A 19,272-nucleotide genomic window follows, 5' to 3' on the forward strand; every position below is an offset into this window, starting at 1 on the left:
ATAAGTTATTATGTGTAAGAAAATCTTACTATTTAATTTTCATAATTCTATTAAATGTTTTTTTCAAAATATAATATTATTATTTTGAATTTATCTTATTTAAAAAATATCATTTTAAATAAATATTATTATAATTCTGAATTACATTTAAAAAAATATACTAGTAAAAAAATAAAATGGCAAAAAAAAAATTTTTTTATTTTTCCTGCTTCTCTCGCCAGCATTTTTCTGGCGACTATAACGTTTAAAATTTTTTTTAAAAAAAATAAAATTTACTTCATTTGATTAATAATCTGAATTATATTTAAAGTTTGTCCAACTAAAAAAGACTAAACTCATAGAATCTGAATTATAATCTGAATTATATTTAAAATTTGGCCAACAGACCAAATCACGACTTTGTGGCTGTCCAATAATAAAATGAAAAACACCAACCGACCAAATGACCAAAGTCAGGACTTTGTGGAGTCCTCCACTAATAAAAAAAGCTGATTTCAATTAACCATCGCCAATTGAAATTAGAGTCGTCCTCCACTATTAAGTCCTCCTAATGAGTTGCCGATCAGCCCTCAAGACTTCTGTTTTCTCCATTTAAAGTTTCGTTTTTTGAGAGCTCTGAGCTTCTTCATGGAGTTGTTCCATTTCAAGTTCGTTGTCTCCCTCCTCATTCTTCTCTTTTTGGAGATTTTCCTGATCAACTGCAATGCTGCCAGCCAATGCCTTGAAGCGGAGAACTCAGCACTTCTCCAGCTAAAGAAAGGTTTTACCACTGCACTGTTAGAGTCATGGCAGCCAGGAACGAACTGCTGCATCTGGGAGGGTGTGGCATGTGATGAATATGGAAGGATCATTGGGCTCAAACTAAGTGTTGTACTCATTAGCGGTGGTACAATTGATTCAAGTCTCTTCAATCTCACATCTTTAGAATCTCTCAGTTTGGCCCAAAGTAACTTCCATGGAATTCCCATTCCGGACTCTGGGTGGGATAGGCTTGTAAATCTTTCAAGCCTTGATCTTTCTAATGCTGAATTTGCTGGGAGTGTTCCTGCTAGTATCTCTCGCTTAAAAAAATTGACTTTCCTCGACCTCTCCAGCAATTCTCTAGCTATTAATCCGATGATTTTGCAAAACATGACCAGTCTAAAGGAGCTTATTCTTGACTATGTAAATGTTTTATCATATCGGGATGAATGGTGTGGTGTTCTGGTCAATTCCACTCCTATACTTGAGCTGTTGAGCATGCGTAGTTGCTCCCTCTTCGGTGCCATTTGTTCCTCTCTACACATGCTCCCTTTTTTATCCATTATCAGATTTAATAATAATAATTTGGACTCTAACATCCCTGTTTCATTTGGCAATTTTTCTTCTTTATCTGAGCTTTGCCTTGTAGGAAATAATTTCAAAGGGTTTTTTCCCTATCAAATCTTTGAACTGAGAAATTTGAAATATCTTGACATCTCACATAATCCGACGCTTTCCGGTTATATTCCTGAATTTTCAAAGTACAATAATTTAAAAACTTTGTGGGTTTTTAATACCAATTTCTCAGGGAATTTACCTAATTCGATAGGCAACCTCAAGTTTTTAACAAATTTAGATCTCTCAAGTTGTAAATTCAATGGTACAATCCCATCTTCCTTTAGAAATCTATCAGAGCTCGTGTACTTGGATCTATCATATAACAATTTCAATGGAGTTGTGGGGTTGGAGTTCATTGATGGTCTCAAGAATCTCTCGACATTGGACATTTCAAATAGTGGATTTTCTTTAACTCAGCTTGATGCAAATATTGGATCTTCCTCATCTTCATTTCCTAAGATGTCAATTTTGAAACTAGTTGGTTGCAATCTAACTAAGATCCCTACATTCATAAAATATCAAGATCAGATGACCAACCTGGACCTCTCAAATAATATAATTTGTGGTAAAATACCGAGTTGGCTAGGTAGAATAGTTGATTTTAAACAATTCACATCTTTAATCCCCTCCAACACCACTTCACAATCTCGTTTATCTTTCCTTTCTCTTGCAAATAATAACTTGACTGGAGAAATCCCACCATTCATATGCAACTTAACTAAACTCACGATTCTTATTTTATCTAATAACAAGCTAACAGGTACTATTCCACCATGTTTGCTAGAAGATGGAATCAATCTCCTTGTGTTAAATCTAAGAGGAAATCAACTTCATGGAGCCATACCTCATAGAATTAGTCCAAAATGTGTGTTGCGAATCATAATTCTCAGAGACAACAAATTAGAGGGATATCTTCCTAAGTCTCTATCTAATTGCCGATCACTTGAAATCTTGGACTTGGGGAACAATAACTTGAAGGACAAATTTCCTTATTGGTTAGGAAATTTATCTCTTCTAAGAATCCTTAATCTAAGATCTAATAAGTTCTATGGGTTAATTGGGCCTCCTGATGGAAGCCATGAAACAAATTATGATTTTCCTATGATGCATGTATTTGACATCTCAGCTAACAACTTTAGTGGAAATTTATCTGCAAAGTGCTTCAGCAGTTTTAAGTCAATGATCACAAATGAATTAGGGGGAGATGTCTATAAATTCATTACTTTAAACAACGGGATGTTTGTATATGTGATCACCAAGAAGAACAAGGGGCAACTAAAGATTCTTCAAAATTATCATGATACATTTATTATGTCCATAGATTTTTCCAACAACCACTTTGAAGGAGAGATCCCTTCAATTATTGGGCAATATGTTTATCTCCAACTACTAAACATGTCACAAAATTATTTGACTGGTGAAATTCCTCCAAAATTAGGAAATTTGGTACAACTCGAGTCATTAGATCTTTCAAGGAATAAACTTTATGGTAAAATTCCACAAGAATTTGTTTCATTACATTTCTTGTCATATTTAAACCTCTCCTACAACAAGTTGGTTGGAACAATTCCTCAAGGAGGTCAATTATGTACTTTCACAAACACTTCATTTGAAGGAAATGATGGACTACATTGGTTTTCTTGTTTCAACAATTTAGTTCTAGCAGTAAACAATACAACCACATCACCTCCAAGTTTGTGTGGCACATCTCCAAATAATAGAAGTTACATGATTGTATTAGGAACATTATTTGGTGTGGGATTTGGGGGGTCAATGGCAACTGTTCTGGTGCTCGATGTCATGTTCTATAACAAAGCAAAGAGGAGAAGCAGGAGAACTAGCCATGGATAACATGAAACACTAGGTAAGTGTTCTTTTTTTTTTTTTTTTTTTTTTTTTTTCTTTTATGTTATCATACTTGTAAATGTAGTCAAATGTTAGAATTAATTTATATTTTAATTCAAAATTTTGCATTGATAGGCTTCTGGTATTTGTAGAATCTACAACTACTAGATTTTTTATTCCAACACTACAGTTTCAGAGGTGTGTATTGGCCTTTATAGTTTGCTCAGTGAGCTTTGGCTTGAATATTATATAATGCTCCTTATATCTACTCTTTTTTTGTGTTACTGGGATTTAAATTGGTTAATCATGTCTTTCATCTGTTCTTCTATAAATTGGTGGCAAAAAAAATTAATGAATTTGAAATTCAATGAAATTTTAAATATAACGTAAATAAATATGTATATTTAGAAATACATAAATTATTTTGTTGGATGGAAGTTAAATGTAACAAAAAAAAATTATTTTTTACAATGCATTTTAAACATATGCTTCTTGAAAATTAAACAAGTGATGGAGGTGATAAGGTGGTAGATGATAAGTTACGGCTGTCGGTGATATTTGTTGATGGCTACTATGGTGCTGGTGACAGAAGGCTATTGGTGGCAGGTGACGGCGGTCTATAGTATTTGTAGAAGATACTAACCATATGAGGCATCTGCTTGCATTATATTGGTGGTTGTCAGTTAAAGTTGTATATCAACAATCCTATTTTAATTGTAATATAAGATTTTGAAAGCATTAGTGTCAAGATTATACATAAATGTAATTTACAAGTTAAATATTTTTTATAACATAATGCAAAAAATCATAAATTTAAAATAATAAAAAATTTATAAATAAATTATTTTAAGAAATTTGAAAATAAAATTAAAAAATTGGCATCACAATAGAAAAGAACTAATTTTTTTAGATATTAAAAGATTGACTATTATTAAAATATTTTAAAATTTAATGGAATTATATTTATTAATTAAAATATACAAAATTATACTGATCATATTTATCAGTAACCTAACACACATGAACTCCACTATAAAAAAGATTGTATTTTATGGATACTCTATCATAGGTAACATCTATGCTCCCTCTATAATGGACGGTTAAACATGTGGCTAATAAAATAGTAATCAAGAAAGTTTTGTTCCTTGTGAATTTTTTTAGAAATCTTAAGCAATATTGATAGTGATCATTTATAAGTTTGTGATAATACTTAACAATTGCTCACCAAAAGTCCAAGCAAATGTCTATATATATATGTTGGTCAATCACATGTATCATAGAGGTTCACCCTCGATAAGCACGATCAGAAGGCGCGCTCGCCCAAAATAAACCTTGCTTTGAGAAGATTTTATTGGAACAAGGTCGGAGACAGGATGATATTCACTCTTACAAATCTCATAGTTCACACATTAAGTTCGACTAGTGAACTCGTCTAACCAAGCTATCATTTGAAGAGATTTTCACATTATTATAAGATAGATCTTTTGGGTCCTCTCCATTCATGGTGTAATAACCCTAAATTTCTTCAAATAATAATTACTTAAAATATGAAAATTCTACATACAATGTTGTGGCACTATCTTGACGAGCACAATGGCTCTAGGAATAATAGAGCAAGCATCCCCGTTGTGCTGAGTTCTCTGATTTATAGCAACTCTGGAGGCGACAAGCAGCGCAATGAGGTTGGATCTTGGGCATTGTGGAGCCATGCACATTAAATATATTTAATATAAATTCCTACCTCCCACTACACCTCCACTCATTTAATTCCTTTCTAAGGAAAGTGTCGGGGGGAGAATAGCAAGGAAGGGAGAGAAAGGATGAGATAACAAAGAGTGAGAAAGTCTTCCGGGGTTCTTCATCCAATGGTTATGTTCAAAGATTTCCTTTAATCATGATAGGTAACATGATTCCTACTTTTATTTTTAGTGATATTGTGTTTTATGATTTAAGTTTTTCCTAAAATTGATAAAAATATACCCTAAACCCTAAGTTTTTCTCATATCAACCCTTAAGACTTATGATTTGGTCAATTGATGCTTCATTTTTTTAAAGCTCCGTGCTTCTTCATAGAGCTGTTTCATTTCAAGTTCATTGTCTTTCTCCTCATGCTTCTCTTTTTGCAACTTTCTTAACCAACTATGATGCTACTAGTTGAAGCCATGAAGTAGAGAACTCAACACTTCTCCAACTAAAGAAAGGTTTTACCATTAGAAAGATGAAGTCATGGCATCCAAGAACGGACTGTAGCATCTGGGAGGATGTGGCATGTGATGAATATGGAAGGAATGTTGGGCTCGTCCTAATGGGTCTACTCATCATCGATAGAATAAATCATTTCCTCTTTAATCTCACATTTTTACACACTCTTAATTTCTCTGAAAATAACTTCAATGGAATTACCATTTCAGAATCTTGGTTGGACATGCTTGTAAATCTTTCAGGCCAGAAGTCCAGCGATACATGGTGGGAGAGGCTTCTAAACAAGACTCAAGGCACTTGATTTATCTAATAACAAGCTAACTAGTATTGTTCCACCATGTTTACTAGAAGAATGAATCGATCGCTTTGCTTTAAATATAAAAGGAAATTGAGTTTATGGAGTTGTACCTTATGGAATTAGTCCAAAATGTGTGTTACAAATCATAATTCTCATAGACAACCAATTAGAGGGATTGCTTTCCAGATCTCTATCTAGTTCCCGATAACTTAAAATTTTGAACTTGGGGAACAATAACTTGAAGGAAACATTTTCGTATTTGTTAGAAAATATGTCTCTTCTAAGAATCCTTGATCTAGGATCTAATAAGTTCTATGGGTCAATTGGGCCACCCGATGAAAGCCATGAAACAAATTATTCCTTTTCTACGATGAATGTATTTGACATCTCTTCTAACAACTTTAGTGAAAATTTATCTGCAATGTGCTTCAACAATTTTAAGTCATTGATGACAAATGAATTAAAGATAATCAATTATTTCATTATTATGCACTGATAGGAGGATCTATTTGTGGTAACCATCATGAACAAAGGGCAACTAATAACTCTATAAAATTATTATGGTAGAAATGTAATGCTAATAGATTTTTCCAATAATCATTTTGGAGTGATCCCTTCCATTATTGGGCAATTTACATTTCCAAGTACTAAACATGTCACAAAACTATTTGACGAGTGAAATTCCTCCAAAATTAGGAAATTTGGTATGACTCGAGTCATCAAATCTTTCAAGGAATAACTTTACAATAAAATTCTACAGGAACATATTTCATTGCATTTCTTGTCATATTTAAACCTCTTCTATAACAACTTGGTTGGAACAATTCTACAAGGTGGTCAATTATGTTCTTTCCTAAACATTTCATTTGAAGGAAATGAGGGACTGCATTTGTTTTCTTGCCACACATCAATTCTAGTAGCGAACAATACAACCACATCACTTGCAAGTATGGGTGACACATCTCCAAAAATAGAAGTTTCATGATTGTATTAGAAATATTATTTGGTGTAGGATTTGGGGGGTCAATTGCAGCCATTTTGGAACTCGATGCCATGTTAGGTAACAAAGCTAGGGAGAGAAGGAAGGGACCTTACCATGGATAATATGAAACAATGATTCTAGGTATGTGCATTTTTTTAAAGTTATCATAATTGTAAATGTACCCATATGTAATTAGATTTAGATTTTATTTATGTTCTAATTCAAAATTTTGCAATGATAGGTGTATGGTATTCCAACAATATAGTTTTATAAATGTGTATATGCCATTATAGTTGACACAAGGAGCTTTTTCTTGAGTAATATATAATTCTCCTCATATTTACTCTTTTCATTTGTTCTTTGCATTGGGATTTAAAGAGGTTAGTAGTTTTTTTTCAGTTGTTCTTCTCTTTTATTTTTCTTTATTATTTGTTTTCTATGATCTTGGGCAATGAAAGACAATTATGATCATTGGTAATGCTTAACTAGATCTAAATTTGTTGCAATATGGACTATTTTATGAATTTGAAATTTAGTGAAATTTTAATTATAATGTAAATAAATATCTCTATTTTAGAAATGAGTAAATTATTTTGTTGGATGCAAATTAAATGTAATAAAAATTTTTATTTTTTATAATGAATTTTTAATATATGAATTTTAGGAATTTGATGAGTGATGCTCTTGGTAAGTTAGCTAAGGCACTAGCATATTTTGAGGAAGACTCAATTTTAATAGAATTGTAAGGTCGGCATGTTCTATCTCCCATAGGTTTTTAATATATAAACATAAAATTCCTAACTGAGGTTAAAATTATTTTAGCAGTAGACAATGAAGTTATAGATTGGAGAAAATCATTTGTTGAATACTTGTGAGAAAACAAGCTCCCTCTAGAGAAATAAGCTACAGATGAGGTCAAGAGATGATACTTGTCTGATGCTTTAATTAACGACACTCTATATAGAGGATCATTTGATCAGATGTCATTGCGGTGTCTTAATAAATCAGAAGCATATAATATAATAGAAGAAGTATATGATATATTATGTGGTACACACCAATTCGGGCCAATGATGAAAATGAAAATAAAATGAATGGGATATTATTGGCCATCTATGATATATGATTGCATGAATGTTGCACGTCATTGTCATCAATATCAGGTGCATGGTGTAGTCCTACATCAACCACCAAATGTCATACTTCAAACCATCACTTAATGGGTTTTTGAAAGTTTGGGGTATGGATATCATCGATCTGATAGGTCCTCCATCGTCTAGAGGTCACAGATTTATACTAGTAGTATGTACTACTTCTCGAAGTGGGTAGAACAAGTTCCTTTGAGATAAGTCAAAGCTTATCATATTCTAAAGTTTTTTAAAGAGAATGTTTTGTACCAATTCGATGCTCCTCACCAGATTATCTCATATAGTGGTCCTTTATTGTAAAGTACAAAAATAAACAATTTCACTAGATTTTACAATAATGATTGGAGATACTCTACCATCTATTACCCTCAGAAAAATGGACTGGTAGAGGCCTTCAATAAAACCCTTGGTTCAGAGCTTTAAGAAGACCTTATATTACAATAAGTGCCAATGGCATGAGAAGTTGGTTAAAGCTTTATAAGCATACCAAACCACATATAGAACTCTAACTAAATCTACATCGTATGCTTAGGTCTTTAGTGTAAAGCCTATTATCCCTTTAGAAGTATAACTACCTTCACTCAGAGTTGTAGTAAAATATGATATTACTTCAGAACAAAATGCTAAACTCTAGTTAGATGATAAACATTTATCCATAGAACCTTGAGTTATATAAAGTTAAAATGATCTATGTTCACAGTAAATGGAAGAACCAAGAAACTTATGCTCAGTGAATCAATCTACAAATTAAAGTTTAAATTCTTCTTTTATCATAATCGATCTATTGGTTAGGTTATAAATCAGCTCATTTGAGAATTGATCTCCCTTTTGAGTATTCTGCTTTTTTTGAAAATTAATCCTCCAGTCAAAGTTTAAAGTCACTTTTCTGATAATTGACCTAACAGTCAAGTTTTAAACTCGCTCACTTGGGAATCGATCTCCTATTTGAGTATCCATCGTTGTTTGGGAATCAATATCCTAATCAAAGTTTAATTTCACCTTTCTAATAATTAATCTATCAATCAGGTTCTAAATCAACTCGTTTGGGAATCAATCTCCCATTCAAATATTTCAAGTTTTTCGGAAAATCAATCTTCCAGTCAAAGTTTAAATTCACCTTCTAATAATTGATCTATTGGTTAGGTTCTAAATTCACTCTTTTGGGAATTGATCTCCCATTTGAGTATTTCACTTATCCTAGAATAAATCTTCCAATTAAAGTTTAAATCTCACCTTTCATTATTAAGAACTCTCTATTCAGATCAGAGACCAACTTGATTAGCATAGATACATGAAATAACATTATGAATATCTAACATGTGATTTGGTACAAATAACTTGTAAGAAAACTCTCTAACTCTTTTAATTATTTAAAAAGGTCCAATATATCTTGGACTCAAATTAGTATCTTTACCAAATATCCTTGCACTTTTCATCAAACTAACTTTCAAAAAGATAAAATCACCATCTTAAAATTTTATAACCCTATGCTTCATATTATAATAATTCTTTTGTCCATCCTAAGTTGTTGTAATCTTTGCCTAATCAATCTGATCTTCCATATAGCATTATCATCCAATTTACTTCCAATTAATTTCCTTTCACCCACCTTTAGCCAAGATAATATAGTTATGCACCTTCTTTAATATAGAGCTTCATACAATTCCATATAATACTAAATTAAAAACTATTATTATAGGAAAATTCTATTAATGGGATATGATCCTTCCTAATTTCTCAAAAATCTAATTCACCTAGCCTTAACAGATGTTTAAGCATTTGAATAACTATTTCAGACTATCTATCTATTTTAGGATGAAAGGTAGTACTAAAATTTTAACTTCTTCCCCAAACCTTCACAAATACTCTTCTATGAATTAGAGGAAAAAATGTCATCTTGATTAAAAATAATGATATTTGGAATCACATGTAATCTAATAATTTTCTTCACATATTGTTGAGTTGCGTATCTTCAAAATATGTCAATCTCACATGTATGAAATGAGTGGACTTAGTTAATCTTTCTATAATAACCTACACAACATCATGTCTTTATTGCAATTTAGAAAACTCATAGCAAAATTCATAAATATCTCTCTCATTTCCACTTAGTGATAGACAAAGATTGTGACAATTCATTTTGCTTTCGATTCTCAACCTTTACTACCTAAAAAGTTTCACACTTGGAGATAGATTCAGCTATGTCGCACTTCAATTCAAAACACAAAATATTGTCTCTAATCATTATACATCTTGTTGCTTCCTGGATGGATTATATATCTAGAATAGTGGGCTTCAATTAGAATCCTTTTTCTCATATCACCATTATATGGAACCTACATTATATTCCCACAAAACACTATATCTTGATCATTAATTTCCAACTCAAACCTTCCAGAATGAATCTAATCTACTAGTCTCAAATATTAATCAATCATAGACTGGTAGATCTTTTGATATATTGTTGGAGTTTTTCCCTTAATGAGTATTGTTACCTAAGAACATATATGAAGTGATCAAGATAATGAAAGCATTTGATCTTGGATATACAAAGATTGATGCATGTCCTAATGATTATACTCTATTCTTAAAAGATAGATTGATCAAAAGATCTCACATATTTGTGAATTTTTCAAGGCGGGCTGGTACTAAAAGAGTCTTGTGGGAATAAAGCAAACTCACATGAAGTTAGCTAAAGTCATATGATATTTTTCATTAATTCCTAAACTTCAAATATTATTCAAACCAAATACATCCACTAAAGAGATGATTTTGCATATTAAGTAAAGAAATATAAATGAGTTTTTTTGACATCTAGCTAATGGATAAGTATGAAAATCCTTTGACACTAGATATTCTGACACTATAAAAAAATAACTTTTAAGGACATATATATTGAAACATTTTTATTTAAGTGCCTTAAGAAATAGTTATTAGGGCGTATTCTCTTTTCATGCTAATTAATAGAGGATTTGCCACGAGACATCGTAGGATAAGTTTTCTTGCCAGCTTTTTCATAGTCTTTTGTCTTTCTCATATCAACTGCTCGCTTCCTTAATGAAATGCTCAATGCAAGTTCTCTTTATTTTCCATTGCTAATGGGCATTCTCTTCATTTTCTATTGCTAATTCTCGTTGATCGCTGTTGCTACATCAATAATACTGACCACGGCATCAGGTAAAATGATTTTAATCACAAGAATTAATCTTTTGAATATTAAGTAGCCACTGTTTACGATTCAATAAACTTTTCTTCTTTCCTCTTTTGATTTCTAGGGTTCTTTAAGTTCTCCCCATTTCTGAACGATCAACCAAAAGCTGACTAATTGTATATTGCTAAAAGAGGTAAATAATTCACTGATCTTAAAGTTTATCCAGACATTGGTTTGATTTTTGTACTCTTCATTTTCTTGTTCAATTTTCACTGTTGATATTGACTTTTTGTTCTTTAATTTTTTTTTTATCTAAGATTCTTTGATTTTTGTTTTCTTCATTTTCCAGTGTTGATATTTATGTTCTTATCAATATTATTGTTCCATAGCAATGAATACTTGAAAGTTGATGTATTCCCACTTACAATATATCAATCTATTTGTTCTGGTCCAACCCTGTCAGGGGGCGCTACCCCCTTAGACCCCCTATTGTATAATATTTTAAAAGATAATTTTTGTGAATTTCCACTTGACTAAAACTTGATATTTAATTATAATGTCTTCATTTTTTGTTCGTACACAGAATACAAGAAAAGACTAGCTTACATCCCTTCTCAATTTGTTAGAAAATATTCACTTCGAACCAATTTAATACAAACCATGAATGTGAAAACATTTCTTTGTTGAAGTTATTATCTTAAGAGTAATGGAGACTCAATGTTTAAAAAAAGAACTAACACTCTTAGAACTCTTTTACCTTTAAGAAATTATGAAAACATTATTTTGTTAAAGCTATATTTATTACTTTATTTCTCTTATGTTAGCAAACACAATTGATGCAAAAATTATTCTCGATTGCTCAAATCTATCATTATATTTTCTGGTGGGGCTCAAAGCCTACTTCTTCGATGAATAAATAAATTTTCCATCATAAAAATAAACATTCACGGCTTTTCACTCAAATGGAAAGAACCAATCATTTCATGGCATTATGAACTTGCATATTCGAATAATAACTTATCTTCAAGCTTTTAGGTTGTTATTTTTCAGGATAGCCTATCAAAAATTTTAATTCCATCAAAAATTAACTATCAATAATATCATATAAGATTTTATTTTTGTATGAAGAGTTTTTTACTCCATGCTTAATCACTTGTTTATTTATAATGCAAATCAAAGAATTTACTCATGGTTTCTAATACTCATTTCTCATTTTCTACATTAAGGTTCTAATATGGAAATGGATAGAAGTTGGATGTATTGTTCAAGGAGTAATACGATTTTTAAAGGAGTTCAAAACTTTCTAATTTTTGCATTCATTTATGGAAGTTCAAGTGGAATGATACTATGACCATTTAGAGATTATGGAAATGGAATTTGTAGGACAAGAGAAAATGTTGAAGCTCATTTTCTTTGGAGAGGATTCAAACTTGGATATTACAATTGGACTACTCAAGGAGAAACTTCATTTAGAAATGGCATTGGATTACATTCCCTCATTATTGATGATGTTAATGATGACATGGAAGGGTTATTAAATAATGAATTTGGGTTTGAAAGTAATACTACATATGAGCAATAGGAAATTAATAAACCAAATACGGATGCTATAAAGTTTTATAAGTTGACAAGTGACTCACAACAAAAATTATTTCATGGATGTACAAAATTCTCAAAACTTGATTTTCTTATTAGGCTACTTCGACTTAAAGGCTTTAGCAATTGGACTCAGAAATCATTTATTATATTCATCTACCAAAGTCTTATTACGAGACAAAGATGATAATTCAAGATTTGGGCTTAAGTTATGAAAAATATGATGCATGTTGCAATGATTGCATTTTATATTGGGGACCTCATGAATTTAAGATTGAATGTAATATTCATAATGAGTCAAGATGGGTTGTTGAAGATAGCAATTTAAAAGACATATTAAGTAAAAAAATAAAAAGGTTGCAGGAAAAATCATGTGGCCTTCCCATTAACATCAAGATTGTAGAAATTATTCATGTTATCTAAGACTGCATCATATATGATATGGCATAAAGAAGATCACATAAAAGATTGTTGCAAGAGGCATCTGACTGGCACTCCAGCTTGACACCACATAGACTACCAAGATACAAATTTTGCTGCAAATCCTAGAAATGTATGATTGGGTTTAACATCAGATGGATTTAATTCATTTGGGATAATGACTTCAACTCACAGTACTTGGCCTGTTGTATTGATGACATATAATTTACCACCTAACTTGTATATGAAACCACAATAGATAATGCTTTCTTTTCTTATTCATGGGCCACCTCAACTTGGAATGATATTGATGTTTATTTACAACCACTTATGGCTGAGTTTAAAGAGTTATGGGAAATTGGTGTGTAGACTTACGATGTATGTTCTAAGAAAAATTTTGAAATACAAGATGCATTATTATGGACTATAAATGATTTATCATGTTATGCTAACTTATCAGGTTTATAATACAAAAGGGAAGTTTGCATGCCCTATTTGTCAGGGGAGTACATGTTCTGATCCGTTACATTTTAGTCATAAAAGATGTTATATGGGACATCGTAGGTTCTTAGATCACGATCATCCTTATAGAAAAGATAGTCAATCTTTTAATGGTTTTAAAGAACATGGGACATTACCACCACCAATTAATAGATCCAAAATTGTTGATATGTTAATAAGTATAAATGTGAAGTTTGAAAAGAAAATACCTGCTAATCTTAATTTGCCTTATAATTGTAAAAAAGTTTAGTATATTTTTCAAGTTTCTAATATTGGGACAAAAATCTTTTACGTTATAACTTAGATATTATGCATATTTAAAAGAATGTATGTGATAAGCTTTTGGGTATGTTATTGGATCTTGATTGAAAGACAAAATATCATTTGAATGCATGCAAAGACATGAAGAAAATGGGAATATACCCTACATTGCACCCTACTTGAACTTAATCTAGACATACTTATTTATATGCTACATGCTTTACTATATATATAAAAAAAGAAATTTTCTATAAAATCTTAAAAAATATTAAAGTGTTAGATGGATATGCATCTAAAATTTCAAGTTGAGTGCAACTAAAACTGTTGAAAATACTTGGATTAAAGAGTCATGATCATCACATAATAATGCAACAATTGCTTCCATTAGGCCTAAGATGAGTCTTGCCTAAGGTGATTCGCTCTCCTCTAATTCGATTGAGTTATTTTTTCAAGGCTTGTGCTCAGAAGTTCTCCCAAGTGAGCTTCTTAAATTGGAAAAAGAAATCACAATTACACTTTGCCAGCTTGAAAAGATATTTCCTCCTCCTTTTTTTGATATTATGGAACATTTGACAATTCACTTGGCCATTGAGGCAAGGATTGGAGGGCATGCATATTATCATTGGATGTATCCTATTGAGAGGTTAGTAATTATTTCATGTATTATTATTTCTTTTATCATATCTAACTTTAATAAAAAAATTATATCATTATTAAACAAATTTTTTAGATTTTTGAGGAATTTAAAGCCATGTTTGAAATAGAAGCCGTCTAGAGAGATCAATTGCAAAAGGCTATATTGCAGAATAATGTTTAATATTTTTCTCTTTATATTTTACTGAGGATGTGGAAATAAGGCAAAATCTACTTGGAAGAAATGAGTTGGATGAAAATGTTTTGAATGAAGGACTTAATATCTTTGAAACAAATGTTCGGGCACTTGGAAAAATAGATGTCAAGATCTTCAATGATGAGGCACTCATAAAAGTATATCAATGTGTCCTTTTCAATTGTAAGGAAATAGAGCCATGTGTTAGGTAAAAAAATAGTTGAAGAATACATATTTTCATTTTTTATATAAATACTATTATTATATTCTTATAAATTTTATGATTATATACAATAAACATTACACTAAAGTTAAACAAATGATAAGACAAAAAAGGTCTCTCTACGGAGAGCATGAAGCTAAAAAAGTGCACAATAAGGATTTCGTTTCGTGATTTGCTAATAAGATTAGTGCTATAATGCTAATGTACTTTACATGAGAATTTTTATTGATGAAATCTATTTTGTTTTAATAGATTGTTTCAATTGACCCATTGAAGGATGATATTATTTCTACTGATTTGAGGCACTGGTCCATCCAATATTATAACTCTATATAAGAAATACTTTATAAATGGTTTTAGATTTCATGTTGTAGATTTGATGAAACAAAGAAAAACTCAAAATTTTGGAGTAATGGTTAAAGTTTTAACTTCAAGCTTCACTAGTATCAAAGATAAGAACCCTATTATAAGTAACTTGACATACTATGGGATCTTAAAATATATAATTGAATTGGACTACACAATAGAACAAAGTTTTATTTTATTTGAATGTGATTGGGTTTCTAAAGGAAAGAGACTAAAGGAGGAGGATGAGGATGGCATCATCTTGACTAATATCAATAAAATTAAACGACATCAAGAACCTTTTGTGCTTGCTTCTCAAGTTCAATGAGTTTTTTATGTGCAAGATCCTACTGATCCTACATGGTATATTATTGTTACAACATCACCAAGAAATAATATTAATAACATTCACATACACATGGATGTTGATGACTACTTGCAAAATGATACTTCTACTCAACAGTATTTTATTGATGATGAAGTTAAGTGGACTAGAGATGAAATTAATGGCATTCTACTAGAGTAATTGATTTATGTGATATTTATTTTCTAATGTTAAACTATTTTTTATACTTGTATCATTAGATCCTTATATCAATCTAATTACTACATAATATTTTGTTGTTTTACGTGTTTCTTATGTTTGTTTATCTAAAGGTTGCATTTAGTTTTGATGTATTAAACCATACAATTTTTTTAATATATTATACACATTATTTTTTTCATAGATTATGTGAGAAACATGGTTAACAAATTGCATTATTCATCTTCTATTAAAATCTTCACGTATATGTTTTATGATATTTTTTAAGAAATGCCACCACACACCAGAACACATGTTAGAAATACATGATGCAAAGAACAAACTGAAGTTGAAATAGATGTTCCAACAAATATCATTGAAAATTATATTGTAGGTTTGTCACTTATTTAAGATATTATCAAAACTTTATATGCTTATTTTACATTTGCATTTATCTTACTTACAAGATTTTAATTTTAAGATTTTTTTCATAGCAAGTAGAAGCAATTTGGAGTAAAAATGAAAAAGATGTCCAACCCATATGCATAGTATTTGGGGATCTCATGATACCCAACATGGTGGAGAATGACTTATTGTTAATTTTAACAAATATGATCAACCTATTGGACAAAATAAATCATTATTTGTTTATTTTTTAGGAAATATTGCTTTGAATAGAAAATATGCACCTATTTATATAAGAAGTTGGGATAAAATGCTAAAGTCTTTAAAAAATATATGTTAAAAGTTGTTCAGGTATTTATCTTCATAATATGTCTACTTGTTTGCTTGATTTTAGTTAAATATATAAAATAGCAAAATTCTTTGGATATAAAAATAAAATTTTAATTTTTTCAAGAGAAAATTGAGATTCCAAGTAGTATTAATGTATGGGTTCTTCGATCTATTGGGAAGAAATGGAGGAATTGAAAAGCATACGTTAAATCTAGATATTATGATCCAAATATGTCTATAGAAGTACAATTATGTAATGTGCCAAAAAGGATACTCAAAATCAATGGAAAAAACTTCTATCATATTAGTTCAGAAGAATAAAAGGTATATTATCTTAACTTTTAAATTTAAAAGTATTATTCATGTTATATTTTTTTATTAACTCATATTTGTGTTTAGTTTATAAGTGAACAAAATAAAAAGAGTAGGCCAAAAAAGATTTTGATGCACATTACTAGAAAAAAGAGTTTCGGTCAAGTGCATGAAGATCAGGTAAAGTTTATATGTATATACATGTTTGTGTAAGAGTGTGTTCTACATAAATTTTGAAATCAATTATTATTTTATTTTAATTAATTTTTACATTATTTATTTATTTTTATTGGAGAAAAACATAGGTCACTCACCAACGAGAATTAAAATGTTTGAAAGGTGTTACACAAAAGATGGAATTGCTAATAGAGTTGAGGTTTGTGAAGCTTTGGTAAGTACTTATAATAAACTATTTCATAAATTAATTATAAAGTATACAAAAATTTATGTGAAAGAGTTAATATTCATTATATTTAGAAAAAAAATGAAGGAAATAAGAAGTCAAACATCTCAAACAGAAGATTTTGAAAGAGATGAAATTTTTTCACAGGTTCTTGAAAATGCAAGATCGGAAGAGTTCACATGTACGAAATTGGTGTAACTCTTTATGTTGCATGGGGAGAAATCCCAAATTGAAGTAGTGTTTATCGATTAATAGAAGGTTACAAGGAAGCTTTCAAAAAAATGCAAAAACAAGTTTAAGAACAGGGTGAGGTAGTTCATAAAATGAAGTTGGATATGCAAAGTACACAGTAAGCTACTAATACCACCCCATTAAGAGCTACTCAATATTCTCAAAATGGTGATGTACATTCTTTCAATAACAATACTCTTAGTCAAGTAAGCAAATTATTTACTTATGAATTTTATAACCATATTTTGATCTTTCATATGTTGTTACAAATTTTTTGTTAGATCTTATAAACTTCATATATATAGGTTAGAACTGATGTTACAGTCAAAAGTGTTCTTGATTCTACAAAAACTTTGGCAATTAGATATATTCAAATTATGGATCCTACAAATAGGGTTGGTAACTATCAATTAGGTTCAAATTTGTTCAATTCATATAAACATTCTTGTGAATTAGGAAGAACACTTGATTAGAACGTACAGTACTTTAACAACAATTGGATAGGCAATTGGAACTTATGTTGTATGGCCTAAAGCTTTAGTAAGTATATTTTTAATTTTAAAAATTTATTTAAATAATTAAATTACTTATATTTGTGTAATTGATTTTTAGTTTGTTTAAGAAGAAGATTGATATATAATAAGAATTATTTCTAAAGAGTCTACTTGGATTTGAACAGTCTTGCATATACAATAATTTTTTTTAAAATGTTGATAGAATTTAGTTATATGGTTACTCTTTCTTCCTTACCTTTCTTCTTTTGAAAATTCTTATATAGTATTATAACATGAAAAAAGAACCCTTATTAGAAGATGTTGGCAATAATTTAATTTAGGTTATTCGTAATGGTTATTTTTTATGTTATATGCTTTCCACTGCATGAAGATTGGGATTTATGCTAATATTCTTTAATTTTTTTTCATTTGCTTGTTTGATATTTTTTGGAATGTTTTTTATGCTATTTCTCATTCGAGAATGTCTAATACCTAGTCATACTTTGGTTGAGATAGTCATGAACTAAGACTAGTTTTATAGTGCCTGCCAGTTTCTATGAAATGTGACTATTGGTGTTACCACACTCATCAAGCTTGCTTTAATATTATTCATTTAACATGCAATTGAACCTAGACTTCTTATCTATTGTGTTTTTATTTATTCATTAGTGTTTTTTTTTTATTTTTTATTTTTTATTTTTTTTTTGAAGAGCAGAAGATTGTTAAAATGGTTTTAAAGATACAGAAGGCCAAGGGAAAGCAAGCTACGAAGAGCTTGGTTGGAGAAGTAAAATGGGGAGTTTTGTTACTAAAGCAAAATTTTGGCATTCATCATTAGTGTGATTGTCTGGTAATCTTGGTGTACTTCTCTTTCCTTCCTTTTACTCCTAAGGTTGACTCATTAATGAATTTTGCATTGAGATTACCTTGGATTGCTAGATGCTATGATAATATGTTGGTTAAGTTAGACTTTTTTTTTAAATGGCTCAATTTATTCCATGCTTAAAGAATACTATTGTTTTTTATGCAGCCAATGCCAAATTTTATTTATGAAAAATAATTTGACTACAAGGGTTGCTTAAGATAATACTATCTAATAAAGATTTTATATTTTTGTTTTATTTTTGAAAGATATTATAGAATTTATTGAGTACTACTACTATTTTTTTTTTCTACAACAAACTAATGATCGAACTAAAGTAGTGACAAAAAAATATATCTTTAATGTATATTTTGTTTATTCTATATCGAACTAATGATATTTTGTTTATTCTATATCATTTGCACAATTTATAAATGATCAACATTATGATTTTAGAAGATTGCATTGCATAACATTGAATATTCAGGCTCTCTAAATGTAGGATTTCTGTTATTTTATTTCTTAAATCCTTTCCACATGAGTGGTTATTGC

General features: G+C 30.0%; 1 protein-coding gene across 1 annotated transcript; it reads left to right on the forward strand.

Moving 5' to 3' along the window:
• Positions 1-209: 209 nt before the first annotated feature.
• Positions 210-18,659, forward strand: LOC110092691 (receptor-like protein 7). Its single transcript, XM_028693512.1, has 3 exons — positions 210-3,223; positions 11,110-11,178; positions 18,574-18,659. The coding sequence occupies exon 1, from the start codon at positions 628-630 to the stop codon at positions 3,208-3,210; it is 2,583 nt and encodes an 860-aa protein (XP_028549345.1). The 5' UTR covers positions 210-627; the 3' UTR covers positions 3,211-3,223; positions 11,110-11,178; positions 18,574-18,659.
• Positions 18,660-19,272: the final 613 nt, after the last annotated feature.

Source organism: Dendrobium catenatum, unplaced genomic scaffold (genome assembly GCF_001605985.2).
Source record: "Dendrobium catenatum unplaced genomic scaffold, ASM160598v2 fragScaff_scaffold_313, whole genome shotgun sequence".
NCBI lineage: Eukaryota > Viridiplantae > Streptophyta > Magnoliopsida > Asparagales > Orchidaceae > Dendrobium > Dendrobium catenatum.